The sequence below is a fragment of the Plectrocnemia conspersa genome, unplaced genomic scaffold, assembly GCF_051122295.1.
Source record: "Plectrocnemia conspersa isolate PC_06_02 unplaced genomic scaffold, ASM5112229v1 ptg000003l, whole genome shotgun sequence".
Lineage (NCBI taxonomy): Eukaryota > Metazoa > Arthropoda > Insecta > Trichoptera > Polycentropodidae > Plectrocnemia > Plectrocnemia conspersa.
The window spans coordinates 14,262,419-14,282,459 of record NW_028277167.1 but is presented as its reverse complement, the minus strand read 5'-3'; the positions used below and the strand labels follow the sequence as shown (position 1 = coordinate 14,282,459).

Below are 20,041 nucleotides of genomic sequence, written 5' to 3'. Positions count from 1 at the left end.
AAAAATAATAAAATATAAATGTTTGCTTTGTACCTAATACAAACTGCTCGGGTAGTAAATATAAAGAAACCGACCGCCCCTTGAATATGCTTTTTTTATTGCCCGGAAAATAAAGAGAAAAAATTGCCTAGAGGCATGTCAGTTTAAACTTTGAGCAATTATGCGTGACCTACTGCCGCATTAACTAAAATGTGTGTCATAAAAATGTGTGGTATTTGAGTCCAATGTTTCAATCAAAGCTGTGAATTAGAATTGAATTCAGAATCAATAAAACAAAGGGAAGGGCAATATTTTATTTTATTTTTGTTATATATACATAATTAAAATAGGATAAATAATTAAAATTGAGTTTCGTTTATAACATCGAGAATAAAATAACTTGACAACAAAATTATGAACTTTACTGTTGTTCGTAAATTGTATACAGACTTAAATAACGAAATCGATAATCAACTGTAAGATTAGAAAAATCTAAGAAAATTAATATTATAATTTTAATATAATATTAATTATTGGAATTATCTGCATTATCACAAATCCAAGTTGAGCCAAATGAAGTAGTGTTGGATATCTATTTATAATTAATTGAATTGAATCTGGTTTAGGGAATTGTTATTTATATTTCAATAATAATATTCCTCGTCGTCCAACGACAACGAGCGTCGGTACGTAAGAGCATTTATCGATAAACTGGATTATTGGTATTAAAGTAGATACAAACAATTTGGTATATAGAAACACTATATAAATCACAGCTAATAGCGAATTTCGCATGCTAATTAAGGTTTTATTATTTCGTATTTTATTTAATTTAAATCAATTTAAGGTTAATGATTATTTCGAAAAAATAAATTAAATTTAAATCACTAATTCTTACACATTTTTCACATGTACACTGAATATACATCATAGGGGCATGCGTTTTTTTCTCGTCGTAAGATGAAAGTTAACGATAGTATTATTTATAATAATAAGTCAACGACGATAGACGGCTTACAAGTTTTATCATCGATCACTTTGCTCGACACACAATTGTGAAACTGTGAACGTGAGTAATAACAAGATAGTTAATATATATAAAAAAAATACTGAAAATCTCACAAAAGAAAAGTCTTTCTTTGCCGAATTGTCGAATACATGAATAAGTAAAACGTTTTTTTTATTTTTCGGTGTATCGTATATGTATTGCCGTGCTCACAGCTCAAAATTATAAATTCCATGTCATCCCAGCGTATTCTCATTACACATAGATTCAGAAAGAAAAGCGCCGAGTAGGGGGAGAAAAAAGCGGCAAAGATCAATACGGCAATTTTGAAGAGCGCAAAGAAAAAAAACGTAACACAGCCAGTTAAACTTAACGAGAACGAATGTCGCGTAAAAGTGTTAACGATATTCTCTGGTCTTGCGAAAAAAAATTAGATCGTTTAACACTTTTCTTTTTTGTTCAGTTCTAACAAGAGCTAAGTGGCGATGCGATGTCCCGGCAGAACTGGGGAGTCCTGGCAATTGGCCATATCGAGTTTTCCACCTTTTCCCTCCCACACCACCGGTCGGACTTTATCCGACAAACTCAATTACGAGGCCTCCATATTTGAATAAACCTCAATTTGCAGAAATAGTGCCATTTTTCGATTATTTAACGAATCGCTACCCGTTTGTCTATACTCTAAGTGGGATGGGGTGAACGGAAAGCGGAAGTTTTGCGATAAACCTGGATCACGTTTGATCCTTTTGGCCGGCCGTTTTGGGAATTAGAATTTTGAAGTTTCGGAACCAAGCAATGCTATTCATACTTTGATGCTAAACCGTCTGAAAAAATTAAATGTTTATTTTATAAAAAAATATCTCAATCATTTTCTAATTAAATTCATAGATAAAAAAAATGGAAGAAACTTTCACACAACTGTGGGAATTTTCAATGTGTTAAAGAAACACAAGTATTTAATTAAAACCTTTACTAGTAAAAATAAAGTCAAATTTTACTAATTCCTGAATAAAAAAAGTTTTTTTTTATAAATGATTGGAATGCAATTTATAAATCTACTTTTTCAATGACTGGTATTTATTTTTTTAACTCTTCTAAATCAATAAAAATTATATTATTATTTTTTAGTACTTGATAGTTGGCACGGCGCCACGCTCAAAAACCACCAGTTGTTACTCCCTACTGCGTTTCCCTTGACTCTAGCGTGGTCACACTTCTGTGCGTCTGTAAGCCAATCGGCGTTCGCGCGCTTAAATTTATTATATGGAAATAAATATAAAACTATTTTATAATTATCAAATTTCACAGTTGCGAAACGTCTACTTGCAGTTCAAACCCAAACCTAATCGAATATTTAGGTTAGGTTTGGGTTTGAACAGCACGGAAATGCAGTGGGGAGCAACAACACGCTATTTTTTTAGTGTTGCGCCGTGCTAATTAATAAGTACTAAATTCTTTATTTTAAATCAATAAAAAATAATGTTTGAAAACTATTCCATCATATTTGTGGTGAAATATTTTTAAATTTTTACTTTATAAAAACTTCAAATATCAACCAACTTTATAAATACACAGTAAGCTGCAGCATTGAGAAAAAATTAACTACCTGCTTTGCTAAAATGTGTTTTTAAAGTTAATGTAATATATGTAGAATAGAACAGTCGCAGACTGGTAACCCAGAGGTCGTTCTAGCCACGGCAGCAGACTCAAATTTGTATTTTTAAAAATATTTTACATCTATTGATTATAAACTATATTACACATATGTTATAATTAATGATTCCAAGACTTTCAGTCTGGTGGTTAATACTTTCATTATATCTGATTGACTCACACAGTTGGACAAATTTATAATGTTGAAACGCATTGGGCTTACGCTTGTCAGGTTATGACGGAAGATTTAAAAAATAAACATAACATTGTTAATGACTAATATTTATATATTAGCCAACATATATTTATCACACATTAAAAATATAATTTATTCATATTAAATTATTTTTTATTTATATAAAATAACAGGTAACTCACACAATTCACCAAATTAGTGTGAGAATAATATTGTTGTGTTTTGTAAAAACAGACAGTATGTAAAGGTAAACTATTATATTTTCAATATAATAATAAAGTAAATTTATTATTTTATGAATAGTTATAATATAGTTATAGCTAAAAAACGGGCAAATAAATTCGGTATTCGAGTATTCCAATATTTAGAATAGGGTATATTCTATTCGCAGTATTCAATAATTTACTAAGCAATCTCTAAAGTATTGCTAGGATTTAATTTTTAAATACTGGTGTTTCTTCTGTTCATAAATGACATAAACACAGAATAAATTAACTCGGATTTTAGGTAAATTTGTTTAGAAATATAGCTATTTTAATATATACTGACGATTTGAAAATATTTTACTCCATTAGAGTGTCTCCTGATTCTTCATCGCTACAGATGATTTAGATACATTTTGGAGATTAGCTTCAGTAAATCGCTTACTGTTCAGCTTTGATGAAAGATTTTCTGCAAAATTTTTTAACGAATATTAACGTGTTAATTATCTATATTAAACCATTAAATGCGAGGTATCTTAGCAATATGAATTGCACATGCCATATTGGTCTTAAGCATATTAAAATATGGTTTGGTAGTATGGAATATTATTATTATTTTACTTTTGAATATTAGATAATTTAATTCTATATAAATAATCTTATATGCTAAAATGCATAGAATGAAATCTTTCATCGACATATTGAATATTTATTGCAATGCCTTGCTTTTGACGCAAAACTCCAATTCAATTATGTTTACGTCTGACTTGCTTGGAAATGTACTTCTGCCAGCTTTAAAAATGTATACTCATACCATTTAAAGATTGTTCTTTTCGGAAATAAACATCAGTTTCAATGGAAAATCAGAAAATTACAGACTATATCGTTGTTTTTATCGGATAATACCCACTTCATTCGGAAATGAAATAATATATGTATGACATAAAAGGTTTTCTCGCTACTGGAATTCATCGAACCGTGCCGTTTTATCGCATCCGAACGAGTCTTCCACTACATACATAATATCGAACGTGTGTGCCGATATCAGACGCCGCCGCCGGGACATGAATGTATTATAAGGAGAGAAGTTTTGCGGGACAACATCTGGGAATTATCGGGAATAGGACAAATTCGCGACCCCCTGCATCGATTCGGATAACAACGGCGATAAACGCTCCGAGCGAATGTTTTCCGTAGTCTGATTCTTCTGTAAAGGTGTATGTGTAAAAATAATAAAAGTCTTAGGCGGCAGAATGAGAGAGGTAGGGTGAGAAAGGCTTTCGGTGTTTTATTTCTGTGTTATGGCAAACGAGCCGTTTGATTCGAAGGCAGGCGGAGGAGGGAAACGGCTGGTCCTGCTGCCGATATTTCATTGAAAATGGAAAAGTTTTGAAAGTTTGCATTGGGAAGTTCTCGTTCGACGGATTCGCCGTTTGAGAAATTTATCGAGAAGTGTACGAATGACTTTGTGCTAGGGGTCGGAAGGAAAATGTATTTTTTTCGTCAAGAATCTAGGAAATTTGCAACTTCTAACCAGCACGATAGATCAGTGGTGTAAATCTATAATTGGAAGTCGGATATCAAATTACATACGAAGCTTGACATTTCTCTGTTATATACATATATATATTACTATCCAAGAAAGCAGAATTAATAATTAGTATATATATAAATATGTAGTCGATTATTGGAAAACTTGAAATCCCACTCCTAAAATATATATAAACGATTCAGAAATCACAATCAGTGGAGCGTAAGAAAAATATAGTAATAGTTTAGTATACACAAATAGCAACAAATTAAATACTCGGAATTTAAATCAAATTTGGGTCAAATAAAAATCACAATTTTATAATGATCATAATTATACAATATTATCCTGGGTCAGAATAAATATCAAATTGTTAAAATAAAAATAGCATACGGTCAGAATAAAAATATAGGACGATCAGAATTAAAATAATTAATTGTCATAATAATATTATTGTTCTAGTATATTATGTATATAGTTTCACTTTTTCATATTTATGAACATATATAGACATCAATATGCAAACAATTATTTTTAATATAGATAACTATGAATTATACCTTTAAAATATATTTTTTATATATACATATGTACATGTTTATGATAGAGGGCTACTCAAATATCCAAAATACTCTTTTATGAAAATCTATTATATTGTTTTGCGCAAATTCTTATCACGATTTTCAGTATATTGCACGTATTATATCGTGAATTGTCAGGCATCGAATATCAGAAATACCAAATATTTGGTCGGAAATATCTGGTAATCGACCCTAACATAATTCGCCTTTTCTTTATTTTGCGCAAATAAAAAAAATATATAAACTAAAAAAATATCGTACCATAGCACGCAGATGCTTCAGCCAAAATAATATACAATACATCAAGCCTACCTTGTGGAAGTTATCAGTTTCACGTCGTTTCCTTGGAAGCACATATAAAGGGTGTCCCAAAAAATATGAACTCTTAAGCTATATACCACAGCAGCTGTTTGAAAAAAGTACCACATAAAACCTTGGATTTTAATATATTTTTAATACTAAAAAGTAGTACCTTTCACACAGTTTGTTAGAAGTATAAATTAAAATGAACTTAATATATGAGAATTTAAGAGAAATGTTGGACCACCTTTTATATAATATGTATTGTAGTATATTTTGTATATACATATACAAATACAATATATAAATTGAGGATCGTATATTATTTTATTTATTTGTATATATGTTTATCGTGTGCTATCGAGCGTACCCAATGCTGCATTAGAGATTGCCTACTTCGGAAATGACTGGCATTAGGGCAAAGAGAAGGGATCCCTAGACCCAATAAGGGGGGTTGTCTCGCGCACCCGTTCGCACGTCGAAATAAAAAGTGATAATAAAACAAAAATCTCAAAGAGTGTGGGGTGGTGTTGGATGGCGTGTCTGCCATGCGAGGGTCACATCGACCCAACAATGAAATCGGACAACTTTACGCCTGGATACGGAGGAGGTCTAGGCTCTAATCGTGGCTTAATGGCTTCCGCGTCACGACGGACCTCTTATCTTGCACGGAAGCCTACAATAAAAAAAACACCTTAGCAGACATCCTTTAAACTAACTAGGAACGTTTATTATAAATTGCATTTGACACGTATAAGCTTTGCAGTGAGAATTTTTTCATGTTTTTTTCTAGAGATATTAATCAGCATATTAAATTTATCAAGACAAACTACCTATTCACATTCCTATAAGCTTTGAAAAAAACAGTTTAGTTTATAATATGTTTTGATAATTAATATTATTAATATAATATGCTTTACAAATATTAATAAAAAAAACTTAAATTTGTTAAATACAGCTTGTTCAAAATCAATTACATTAATATATATGTAATCAGGCCTTCCGAGAGGGAGGGGGAGAGGGGACAAATTTCAGGGGCCCGTTTTCTTTGAAGGGCTCAACTCTGGAAAAATCGTAGCTAAAATATATTTATAAAAAAAGTAAAAACTTAATCAAATAATGAATCTGAACTAAACTACAATTGTTTGAGATGTACTATATACTGATGTATTCCAGGTATTAGTTCCTATAGTCATTTTTTACATATTAACAATAAATAAAAGGAGCGGAACATTGCCTTCAAAAGCACATACTTTCACAATAAACATTATTATTCAAAGGGACAGTTTGTAGTTTTATGACGCGGCTCCGTTTGTGTTAAAATTTATTTGACTTTATTACTTTTTAACGTTCAAAAAATATTAGACATGAGAGGAAATATTCAACGAATGTAAATTATAAGCAGTCAATTTATGTATTCGATATAATTTTTTAGATCGAATACCTAAGGAAGAAGCAAAGAAATAACGAAAAATCAACAACAGCACCAGCTGAATTATATAAATTTAATGTTTTTATAGATTGTATTATTGGTAATTTGACAACTAGATTTAATGCAGCAAAATAAATAAATAATACATTCAGTTTCATGTGGTTATTCCTAGAAGAAAATCGGGAACAAAGTTTCGAATATATCCCGAAAATATTATTTTAAATGTCATTTCAGTAAAATCATATTGGAATACATTTTCACAAGTAGATACATATTTTTACTAGTGAAAATATAAATTATCTGGTAGGTGCTAGTAGAATTATATGATTACTATATATATATATATATATATTTATATAGTTATCATTATTTATTTACATCTGATGTATAAATGTTACAGCGAATGTGTATTTTTTGGTCAAGTTATATTTTCACTAGTTCAAAAAATATGAGAAAGTCCAAAAAAATATGAGATTTTTTATATAAAAACTTTCGTTGTAATCTTATTTGACTATCTAGATCAGTATGTAAGATATATATTTTATTTAGTACGAGCTAATACCAGGCGCATACGGTGAGTTACATTCCCTTTCGCTCGCTCGCGTGTTAAGTGATGAAAGTGAGTGAGAATAAGTGGGCGTGCGGAACGCATGTAACGCACGCCCTTATCTCTCACTCACTCTCGTCACTTAACACGCGAGCGGGCGAAAGGGAAGTATCACACCATACGCGCTTGACTACTACTATAGTTTACAATCAATAGATGTCACTATGCATAACATGGCGCAATTTTATTTTAGACATTCAGTCGTGAGATTAGGAAAATCTAGGAAAACCTATGTTCAATCAGAAGTATAATTATATAATAATTTATAATTAAAATCTGCGAAAAATATCAAGGTTCATATAAAAATCGAACCCAGAGTTTCAATCACCAACTATAACTACTATCGTTAATTATAATTTAATTTTAATAATCATTTATCGTTAATTATTCAATTTATAAATACGAATTTTATTAGTGTACATTTAATGAAAGAGTATTTTATAGGATTAATAAAAATATGAGATACGTTAATATATTGTAGTATGGCAGGCGTTAGCCCAATGCGTTACAGCCAGACTGAAATCAGTATGTAAGATGGTGACATATATTTTATTTATTATATAATATGTCACTATGCACAATCTAGCGTGATTTTATTTTAATAATTCATCTTGAGACTAGGAAAATCTAAGAAAACCTAATCTATCAGAATTATAATTATTTGATAATCATTAATACAAATGGGATTCAAACTCTGGTTTATCACATCTAAAGTTTTTGATAGGTTACTTTTTTAAGATTAGACATTACAAATTGCATAGGCCAGGGCTTTCGCAAGGCTTTAAACATAAATCTCAGAAAGTTTTTCGTTTCATGTTATTGTCACTCAATGGATCTTATTTTAAATGACGCAACAGAATGAAACAATACTGAAATATTTATATTAACCCGCAAAGTAACCCGCAATAAAATGACTTTCAAATAGATTCTCATTGATACAGAAAAAGGCTTATTGCAGCTGTAAAATAAATGCATTCAGAGAAAATACAAAGAAAAATAAATGTCCCGCCGTACAAATACATTTTAATAACTTCTTTGTAACTGAAAGATCTAATGTAAAAATAACGGGAGAGTTATTTTACATTAGATCTTTCAGTTTCAAAAGAAACTGAAAGACTGTTTTAAAAGAAACAGAAAAGACAGACTCTTCTTGTAAAATTGAGTTGAATTGTGCTTAAAAATAATTAATAATATATTTTATAACAAATGGTAAATAAAAAAATAAAATTTAGAGATTCAAGTTAAAAGTTAAAACATTTATAAATATACTGGTTTGTAAAATAAATTTATTCGTAGCTCATTAAGCGACGAAAGGCATTTCAAAGGCACGAGTCATTACACCGGAAAATATTATTGAAAGAAAGCTTAAGAGCTTAATTGACGAATCAAAGAGAAATAAATATTAGATTATAAAGAGCTTTATACTTACTTAAGCTTGACGCTATCGCCGTGAAGTGAGCGAGCACCAAAGCGAAAAGGACTACAAAATAAAAAAAAAAAAAAATTTATGTATCATACATTAATAAAATATTATAATATAACAAAAGAAAAACCCGATTTAATATTTCTTAAAACAAATATAAACCTTAATGAGATTGTAGAAAAAATAGGGTAGAATTTATTAAATAGCTTATCATTTTCCGATAAAATTTACTTTTACCTGAAATTTTAAAGTCACGTAATATCAGCATCGTAGCGGCGCGTGTGCTACGAACGCTACGAAAGAAACGACTGAAGTCTTCGTAGTACCTCAACGACACGCGCTTGCTCTTTACAATATGAAAGTATTTTATTTTCGCATTTGCGATTTTATTTCGCTTTCGTATCACTATTGTATTGGAATTTATTATTATATGAGCTTTAAAAATGGCATTAAAATGCTTTTGTGATATTGTGACTTTCGCGTGTTATTTAATATTAAAAGCATTTTCGTGTAATTTAATGAAATGTTTTAATCGTATTTATGGAGTTGAAGGTTATCATTTTACAAAAACCAGCACTTAATTCAATATGAAAAATATTTTCAATAATTTAGTTAATATCAATACTATCAATGTACAACATATACTTTTTGTTATTCTTGAATATTTAAAAGTGTTCACTTCAGTGAAAATAAAAATAAATAGTATTAATAATGTATGCTCAGTAATTATTAGCTTTTTAATATAAAAAGTATTTAAAGAACTTGTGGATCGCTCCTATGGAGAATTATTAACTCAACTAATGTGTTTTTATAGCGCATGTATATATATATTTATCATAAAAAATAGATAAGTTAATGAGAACATAAAAAATTGAAAATATTACACATTTATATTTATATTCATACTATCGTAATATAAGTGTATGTTACAGTAAATGTGTATTTCCAGTGAAAATATATTTTCATTTGCCAATTCAGTAAAATTATATCGGAATACATTTTCACCGGTAAGTTTATATTTCTACTAGTGAAAATATAATTTTACTAACATGTGCTAGTGAAATTATATGCTGCTCTATACCATCATTTGACAGACATAAAACGTTCATTATCGTGTTTTTAAAAAAAAAACGAAAATATAACACATAACCTAACCTAAACAAATTAAACATACACATCTTAATCAAATTAACGTTCTAAAACTAACAATAGTTTTTGAACTTACATTAGTTGGGTTAGCTTAATTCGTTTAAGTTAGGTTTTGGTTTCAACATCAAATAGACGTTTCGGAACTGGAAAATTAAAATAACCAACACGATAGAATAGTGGTAAAAGTTGCTGACTATTGACTTGAAAGACCTGGGTTATGTAAGGAAGGTTTTTAAATTTCTATCGTATCTACGATATAGAAATTAGTCTATCACAGATTAAGTTTAAATTTGAAGATTAATTGAACTTCACATAGCATACATATTAGGTATTAAAAATCATTTAATAATGAGCTTCCTAATTTCATAATTACATTCAACAAAAAAAAGGAGCTTACAAAATAGTAGGACAACACATCACCTGTTAAGGCCAAAAATGTTACGAACGTACTACACGTATAATACAGTTTCACTGATATTGACCAGTGAAATTTTAAATCAATTATTTGATACATTTTCACTATAAATTTTCAGTGAAAATATAATTTCACTAAAAAAACGCATTTACTATACATAGCATATATAATACATACAGTAGAAATATAAATGTATATTCGTCTCACAATGTACGTAATTTTACAAAATTAAAAAATATACAATTAATGCATACAACTGAAAAGAATTTAATAAAATTATAAATAGTTATAGATGTAATCATATTCTACCAAGAGGAGAAAAAATGCTATAAAAGTATGTGGAAAAAATTAAGAAATTGGATATTGCGGAAGATAACTGAAGAAGATAACATAGTTTATATTATAGTTTCATTTAGTTTAAATCTTCTAAGAAGTTATTCAATTAATTGGGTAAAAAATTAGTAAACGTGTTAGTAAACACCAATCCCAATGTTCAAAGAGCATTTCAAAATCGACCAAAAGATAAAATAAATATTTATAAGTATATGAAATATGAAGAAATTTATAAATAATACAAAAACTGTTACATCAGTTTCAGTTTTTAACATGAGCCAGGGAACGTTCTCCAAATTAATAAGAAATTTTAAATGTTTTTAATGATAATGATAGCAACTTCGAACTAACAATTGTAAAGAATAAGAAAAACAGTTGTTTTAGAAAACAGCAGTGAAAATTATGAGTAAAATAATATAGTTTATTTTATTATTTAAGTATATTTTTAATTTCTTTGATTAAAAAATAAGTTGTATGTGTGAGCATAATTATAATTATTATAAAATTTTGTAGCAATAAAATAATTAAATTTTATTGAATCGTACTCGTAAATATTTTTTAATTATTTTTAGTATTAAATAAATTATGAAAAACGTGGAAATGAAATTCTTCCGAAAACTTCAATGACTTGAAAAAATTCATAAATAAATGTATGTTTAAAAGAGTTTTACTATTAGGTACGATGAATATTTTAAAGTACATATATGTACATAAACAATCTACTAACTTTCATTTAGAGATATTTTTAATGGATTTTTATGTAACAATAATGGTTAATATCCTTATTAAAATATATTCGTTTTATGCAAAACGATTTCAATTAAATATATATTTTTAAAATCAATTTTATTATTAATAAATATTAATATTATTTGTTAGCAAATTTTGTATCTAAAAATAATATTTTCGAGAGCATCGATAAAATAAATTAAAATTTTATTGTAATTTTAATAGAATTCTATATAATTGGCGAAGATTTATAGAATATATATTTATTTGTTAATAGAATATAAATAAATATAAGACAGTTTATAAGTTTTAATACATAAACTTATAATAATAAAATAGATAATTATGTAACGAAATTTTAAATAAATTATATCATGCAATTTACTCTCCATTATTATGATTTATCTTTCTACAGCATTAAAATAGTGTTATAAAATACTAATAGTAGTGAATGGTGGGCCTAATAAAACAAATGCTTACCTTACTAAATATGACTATTAAAATATTGCACAAATTAAAGAAGATGTTCTTTTAAGGTTAAATATCTTATATCTAAATGATTGATAATTTCAATGGTAACTTTGATAATTTAATTATTTTAATTTATATTATATTAATATATAAAAACAAACCTGATAGATTCATTTTAATGTGTCATCAATTTGAATGAAAACAAAAAAAAAACATTTTACAACACCTACTACTAAACCGACTATACAAAACTGACAGCACGTTTCCAAACAACGTACTATGCGCCAAACGCAGCAATTAAATTATTAGGTTTTAAGAGTTCTTTATATTCATTTTATTTATTATTTTATTTTAAATTTATACAATTATAATTTAACATTTTTGATAAAACAAATTTAATATTTAGCGTGTAATTTAGCATTGGTTTATGCTTTAAGATACATTCAATTTTAACTTCAACTCTGAATTCGACACTTTAGTTTAAAGGGGGGGCAGAATTGTGACAGTGAAGCAATTTCGCTTAATGACATCTTGTGACATATATAGTAGAGAAGGAGGGAAAAGTTATGAAGAACCTATGACATAAAAAGTGCAAATTCATTATAATTGTAAATTGCACAAAATTTGTAAGGCAGCTATCACCTCAAAGCCTGTCAAATTCGTTTAATGTTATCGTTCTTTACCTACATTTTTTCACAATTTTTTTAAATGCAAAACATATAATTTCTTGTTGCAACTCTAAATAACATAGGTCATTTTCTTGATAAAAATTACAAGCTTTTGAAAAAAATCATTAGTTTTTTCACAGCGCGAAAATATACTATTTTTTAGAGTAAAAAGTAAGCCTTTGTCTCAATCAATGGCCTATATAAATGAACAAACAGTTTTTTGTAAAATATATTATAAATATTATATTTTCAGTGGGTGTGTAGCTCGCTAGAAAATTTATATGACATAATATTTGTTCAATTAAACTTATTTTACGGATAATAATTTAAAAAAATCAATCTTAAATTTTAAAAACTAGTCACATTATTAAGACTATAGATGACGCTACTGAATTACTACCGACTGAGGCTCTACAGCTCTACTTTAATAAAGCAATAATTTCATAGATTTATGATTTATGTTCATAATACACTCATGCAAAGGAATTTTATTTGACATTTAGCTGTTCTGCTCCTTTACAACGCAGTTGTCTACTGATATCAAAAGTTACCGATAAAAAAACATTGAAACTAAAATTTACAAATGTTTGAGATACGGCACGTATGAAAAGTAATAAGAATTTCTATGCCTTTTTATATTATTTTATTAAAAGATGTAGCCGCTTTTTTTATGTTTTATGGCCAAAACCAGTAAACGAGCTTATATATGAATTGACGTAAGAACCGAGGTCATAAACACTTTGCAGTGTTTCATTGGCATGTTGCGGCTTGGTCGCAGTGTTATGTCAAATTCGATACGGAGGTATTTTTTTAATTTTAAATCTATGATTGACATTAGAGATTTTGGCCATTCATCTACTATTAAACGACCATACCTTAATAATATCATTATTAACTTTCAACATTTACTTTTAATGAATTTAATTTGCATATATTTTTAGCGCATAATTTAAATTGTTAATTAATGAGTAATTGTGTAAGTTTTTGAGAAAATCATTAAATTATGAAAATTATTTTATTTTTATAAATTATATCAAAAGTAGTTATCTTATCTCATCTGTGATTTAAAAAAATATAAGTGAATAGTAATTGAAACAAAGTTTGCCTTATAAAAATACAAGTTGTCCTTAGACTTTGGACTGTTGTTAACTTAGTTTATAATTTGCAATTACTTAATCACTGTGTGATTTCTCACAAGCACTTTTTTCTTTGTTTCAGAATGGCTACGAGTGAGGATGTAAAAAGGGTAGAAGATATTCTTCCAGAATTTCCAACTGGACCATTAACATCTTATAGAAAGCAAGCATCATTTGACTGGAGAAAATTAAAATTGACGATTCATGATGAAGAAGTTCTCCGATATAAAGTATTTAATTATTTTTTATTACTATATACATTTAAGTAACATGATGAATGTATGTATATGTTCGCTAACAACTTCCACACTGTTTCTGTATAATTCTCCACCGAGTTCTAAAATTTTTGCAACCTCATAATTCGGTTTTGAACATGAAGCCCAAATTATGCTACTTTATAACATAGATTTATCTAGACTATGCAATGGAACTAGGGTAAGCTTGTAAACATTTTTACCCAAGACTGCAAAACAAAAAATGTTGTTTATTATAAAGCATTACAATAATAATTTATGGAAGTACTAAAGTACAATAAAAACAATATTTGTATCAATTAAAATCATTGTACTAGTCTTTTTACACGAGTTTCTAATTTTTCAATTACAAAGAAGATATTTCCGCTAGTACTTCATATTATAAGAAACATAGTGTTGCAATCTGAGGAGTAATCTGCAATCTGGTGCGTCAGTTGTCGATCTGCGGGGGAGTCACGCCGAAGGCGCGAGGCCCGCGCATGTGCATCTCAATATTTCAATATTACCCCTCAGATTGCAACACTATTAACAACATAATAATAGCTTTTTTTTTAATACTAAATTTAAATTTTTAAAAATACATCTTTATTTATAATTCAGCGATGATTCACATTCCACTAAATCGAAACTAGCATCTGCAGTAGTGGTTTAGTATGAATAAAAGGAGATTTAACCATTACTAAGATTTTTACTATACATATTACATCTAACCCTATTACCTTTCGGAAGTAAATCGATATTGTTGTCATTTTTTAATTGGTAAAATCATAACATGGATTATATTTAACATGCAGTGACGATATACATATGTTTATCCGTTTCAGTACGATATTTGGAATTTTATGAAAAACAATGATTTGTTTCACAACTCACCCGTTACATTCACAAGTCTAGATGAAATCAGACATACCACTTTAAAACGAATGAAATGCTTAAAAGAAAATGATTTCTTACCGTTTCCAAAGGTAATATAAAAAAATATACAAATTTATTATGTACTTTAATAATAATTTTAGATTTTAGAAAATCCGAAGTTTATCTCAGCATGGAGCGAAGCAATTTTTATGTACGATCCCGACACTGGAATCAAACTAAGCTTGACTTACACCATGTTCTCGAACGTAGTTGCAAATCTTGGAACAGACAAGCATCTTACGTATGTCGCGAAAAATAATTCAGGTGAAATAAACGGCTGTTTTGCTCTCACGGAAGTAGCTCACGGCTCGAACGCTAAAGGAATGATGACTACAGCTACGTTTGATTTAAACACTAAAGAATTTGTAATGAACAGTACTGATTTCCGTGCTGCTAAATGCTGGGTAGGATGTTTGGGTAAGTTATCTTATAAAAATTGTTCTCCTGCGAAATTTACACCTAATGTGATTCTAAATGTATCAGGACAATCTGCAACTCACGCAGTGGTTTATGCTAAATTAATTACTTCCGATGGTGTAAATCACGGATTGCATACTTTTGTGATACCGATTCGGTGTACAAAGTCTTTACGTCCATTCCCTGGTGTGATTGTCGGAGATATGGGAGAGAAGATCGGTCTCAATGGTGTCGATAATGGGTATGATAGCATATTTTATCATTTATTGTAATATATAAGTTACAAATTTTAATTTATTTTATAGGTTCTTAATGTTTAACAATTACCGCATCTCGCGCGATTGTTTATTGAATAAGCTCGGTGATGTTGACGATAATGGTAAATACGTCAGTCCAATTAAGGATCCTAATAAGCGTTTCGGAGCTTCGTTGGGTGCTCTGTCTGGTGGTAGAGTTGGCATTGGTAATATGGCCACAATCTATTTACAAAAAGCCATAACAATTGCACTGCGTTACTCGGCGATTCGCAAACAGTTCGGCCCGGATAATTCTGATGAAGAGTTTTCCGTTATAGAATATCAACAGCAGGTAAATTTTAATCAATAGATAAACACTATCAAGCTCACAATAAGCATTATTTTTTTATTATTTCAGCAATTCCGCCTGTTACCATATTTAGCAGGGGCATTTGCTGGACGAATATTCAGCGATTGGTTTTCTGAGGCTCATTTACAATTCATAATCGATTCAATGACAGGTATAAATAGCTGCAATTTATTAATACATATGCTGATTAAAAAATATCGGTACTTGCACTTGAAAAAAGCTGCTTTAATCATTTAATTGATATTCTACAAACTTATATTATGATTATTATGGGATTTACGCTGCGCATAGCTTCATCAAAAATTACCATATTTATTATCTGCTCAACAAATACTATTTTATTAATGCAACTATCACAGATGCTGGCAGCGACTGAAAGTCTGCACAGTCTAACAAAAAATCACACTTGCTTAAGAGTATCTGAAACTAGACACAAAAATAAATTGTATACTTTCTGATCAGCCTTAATATATACCATTAAAGTATATTTCAAAATTATTATTATTTTCAGGTGTAAATAAAGATGAAGTTGTAGCTAAAAGTATGGAAATACATGCTTTATCATCGGCCTCAAAACCTACAATTTCATGGATGGCTCGAGATGGCATACAAGTGTGCCGTGAAGCATGCGGAGGACATGGTTATCTTCAAGGTATTATAAATAGTGTTACATACATTTAAACTAATATTTTCGAATTCTATCTAGGAAAATCTGTCTTATATATTGCACGACCTATGATGTATACCAATAATAGCTCATGCAATATGTAAATCAGATGTCAATATTGGGTAGTGATGTCATATATAGAGTCTGAAGTAAAGTATTCGTTAAAATGACAGAAGTGTCACAGCCTTTTAACCCTTTCTGCGCCTTAAAGCGCTCTATATGTCTGGGCGCATGAGGCCGGTCATACAAAATGAGCGCGTTAACGCGCTTCACTTTGTACTTATTTTACTACCTAATAACAAGTGTTTTCCGTGACATAAAATGTTTTAACACATAGTGACATCTCTTAAGATAGCAAAAAAACTTTGGACGGAATAAATCGCAATTATTATCAACATTGAAGAGATCTAAATCAAACCTTTGTTTGACATTCAATGAGAGTCACTGTAAGGGGTTGTGACATGTGGACTTTTACTTTTACTAACAAGAATAATTAATTACAGTTGTAACTTACGCTTGGCATGTATTTGACGTTATTTTATATTTCAATATTTTTTAAATATATTTTTTTTATAAAAACTCTGTGACAACCCTGGTTCAGTGTTTTTATATATGTCTATATTTAGTATACTTATACAATGTTTTTTAAAGTTTATTTTTCACATTTTTTTTATATTTTTCAAATTTTATTTTTCTAAAACTAATGTGCCAACCCTGACATTGTTTTTTTATTCATCTGCATTCAATTTGCTTATACCTATTTTTTGTAAATATATATTTAAAAATATGTAAATATTCTTTTACGAAATTTTATTATTATTATTTTTTCTAATAGCTACATGATAATCCTAGCATTTTGTTTTTATACGTCTGTATTAAATGAACTTATAATCTTGTTTTTACATATAGTACAATATTTTTTATTTATTTTATTTTAATATTTCGTAATGTGACCATGCTTTGGGACGAAAACAATATTGTGTTTTTCTGGGTAAATGACAATAAAAATGTCACATTGTATATTTATTTTATACATCTTCATTATATACCATCGATACAGTTTCGAAAAAAAAAGTTTCAATACATTTTGTTTTTGCTAGGAAATTCCCGGTCTGTAACGCATCACAGTACTAAGAGCTGACGTTAATGCCTCTCTGAGTCAACCCTTTTATACATTCTTCCCGAGAAAATTGAACGATTGGGAAAAATACTTATTAAAACCAATATGACCGTTTGGTCAAATTCTGTTTCTCTAATGCAAACTTGTTTTTTGAAGTGCAAATTTTTTTCAAGTAGCCCATAATAAATACAACAATTATGGTACAGGGACGTCATTTAGGGAGGGGGCAGGTGTGAGTATTTGCCCCCTCTTGAATTTGGCCAGAAAAATGCATGTCATTTAATTAAATAATATAAATCTTAATGAAATAGAAATTTAAAAAAATTAAATGACAGATATTCTTGGGTTATCTCTCAAAAAATTAAAAAATAGTCTCAAATGTATCTAGAAAATATTTTTTTAAATGTCATTTTAGTGAAATCACACCGGAATAATTTTTTACCAGTAGATCAATAAAAATATAATTTATCACACAGGTCCTAGTAAAATTATATGATTTCAACATTACCATATTTACTAATATATACATTTACATCATTATTTATTTAAATGTGATATATAAATGTTACAGTGAATGTGTATTTTTCAGTAAAGTTATATTTTCACTGGTGAAGTTCAAATAAATTTTCATCAGTAGATATATATTTATAGTAGAAGAAGTACAGACAGACATCACATCTCGCATATTGCTTCATAGTTTGTCAACACGTGGATATTACACTATGATTTAAAAATATGATTGCTATTCTTACCAGTATTACTAAGGACTTCTGATATGAGAGTATTGGTTAAAGTCTATTCAATCCGAGTTTTGGTCAATAGGAGTGCGCAAAAACAATTATTACTTCTCAGAAGTCAAAAATTCACGTCAAAAGCAATAAAATCGTGCCGGCGCCATCGCAGTGGGAACGCTCGGTAACGTTCCCACTGCGATGCATATTTTTTGTTCCTAAAGCGCCTATTTTTAAATGACGCTTTCTAATCGGGTAGTGTGTAGGATCATATCCATTATGTTTTTAATTACTATCATTTCATTTTCAGCTACTGGAATTGGGAAAATTCGTAATGAAAATGATGGAAATTGTACATATGAAGGAGAAAATAGTGTGTTGATTCAACAAACAAGTAATTGGCTACTAGGTTTATTCAAATCGCTTGAAAAAGGAGAGAAAGTCAATATGCCATTTAACAGTGGAAATTACTTGAACAACTATAAAACTATACTAACTTCAAAAGCAAACATATCAAACATTCAACAAGCAATTCATCCAAAAAGTAAGTATATAATAAATTATATTAATAATTCTATTTCATGTATGTATAATGATGTAAATTGTTTTCAGCAACCTTGGATGCATATAAATGGCTTGTGTGTTACATGTTGAAATTGACATCAGATAAAACTGAAAAGTTGCTCAAACAAGGAAAAGATACATTTTCAACCAGAAATGATGCTCAATCCTATCATGCTGCTAGTTTATCTGTTATCTATTGCGAGGTTGTTATTGAATTTTAAATGATAGTAATCATATTACTTAATGGATTAATTTAAATGTCATATTTTATAGCACGCAATTTTGGATAAATTCTATAGTTTTACATTGGACGTAAAAGATGAAAATTGCAAAGAAGTTTTGTTGAAAATGGCTTCGTTATATGGAGCTTGGTCTTTAGAGAAACATTTGGGATCTTTATACATGGTTATTATTTATTAAATATATTTTATATATTAAAACTATTTTCAACTTCATACAATTATATTATAGGGTGGCTATTTGAATGGTCCTATGGGACAAATGGTTCGAGATGGAGTAATAGAACTATGTGGAGCGTTGAAACCGGAAGCCATAGCTCTAGTGGACACCATTGCTCCTCCTGATTTTATATTGAATTCTATTTTAGGACAGAGTGATGGAAAGGTTAGAATAAAAATGATGTTTAAAATATATAAAAGTATATTGATTCTTAATATATTTTATGTTTTTTATAGGTATATGAACGAATTCAAAATTCATTTTTTTCTTACCCGGGCTCGCTATCAAGGCCGGAGTGGTGGAGAGATATTTTAAAATGGGAGGGTAATACTAATTCAAAGCTATAAATTAATTATAAAAATTATCTTTTGTTATCAATATTATTGTGATTTTATATTTTTATATAATATTATATCAGTACATTTGTAAATTAATGATGTATTTTTATATTTTGTTAATATTTTAATATATTTTTGAAAATATATATTTGCTAAAA

At 28.8% G+C, this 20,041-nt stretch overlaps 2 protein-coding genes across 4 annotated transcripts in view; one reads left to right on the top strand and one right to left on the bottom strand.

Moving 5' to 3' along the window:
* Positions 1–12,261, bottom strand: part of LOC148236690 (beta-1,3-glucosyltransferase) — a 25,986-nt gene extending 13,725 nt beyond the window's left edge. Inside the window, exons 1-2 of the mRNA XM_088183737.1 lie at positions 12,170–12,261; positions 8,918–8,968 (exon numbers count right to left, since the gene is read on the bottom strand). Of these exons, the coding sequence (XP_088039863.1) occupies positions 8,918–8,968; positions 12,170–12,182 (64 nt within the window). The 5' untranslated portion in view covers positions 12,183–12,261. The remainder of the gene's footprint in view (positions 1–8,917; positions 8,969–12,169) is intronic.
* Positions 1–20,041, top strand: part of LOC148236689 (peroxisomal acyl-coenzyme A oxidase 3-like) — a 25,822-nt gene extending 5,781 nt beyond the window's left edge. For 2 of the 3 annotated variants that reach the window (XM_088183736.1, XM_088183735.1), the window contains exons 2-13: positions 13,895–14,042; positions 14,891–15,031; positions 15,083–15,398; positions 15,465–15,639; positions 15,704–15,986; positions 16,053–16,155; positions 16,516–16,656; positions 18,833–19,066; positions 19,135–19,289; positions 19,360–19,491; positions 19,558–19,710; positions 19,782–20,041. In XM_088183736.1, the coding sequence (XP_088039862.1) occupies positions 13,896–14,042; positions 14,891–15,031; positions 15,083–15,398; positions 15,465–15,639; positions 15,704–15,986; positions 16,053–16,155; positions 16,516–16,656; positions 18,833–19,066; positions 19,135–19,289; positions 19,360–19,491; positions 19,558–19,710; positions 19,782–19,892 (2,091 nt within the window). In that variant the 5' untranslated portion in view covers position 13,895 and the 3' untranslated portion in view covers positions 19,893–20,041. Of the gene's footprint in view, positions 1–13,179; positions 13,287–13,367; positions 13,479–13,894; positions 14,043–14,890; positions 15,032–15,082; positions 15,399–15,464; positions 15,640–15,703; positions 15,987–16,052; positions 16,156–16,515; positions 16,657–18,832; positions 19,067–19,134; positions 19,290–19,359; positions 19,492–19,557; positions 19,711–19,781 lie in introns of those variants that run through there. The other variant, XM_088183734.1, reaches the window with a different exon arrangement.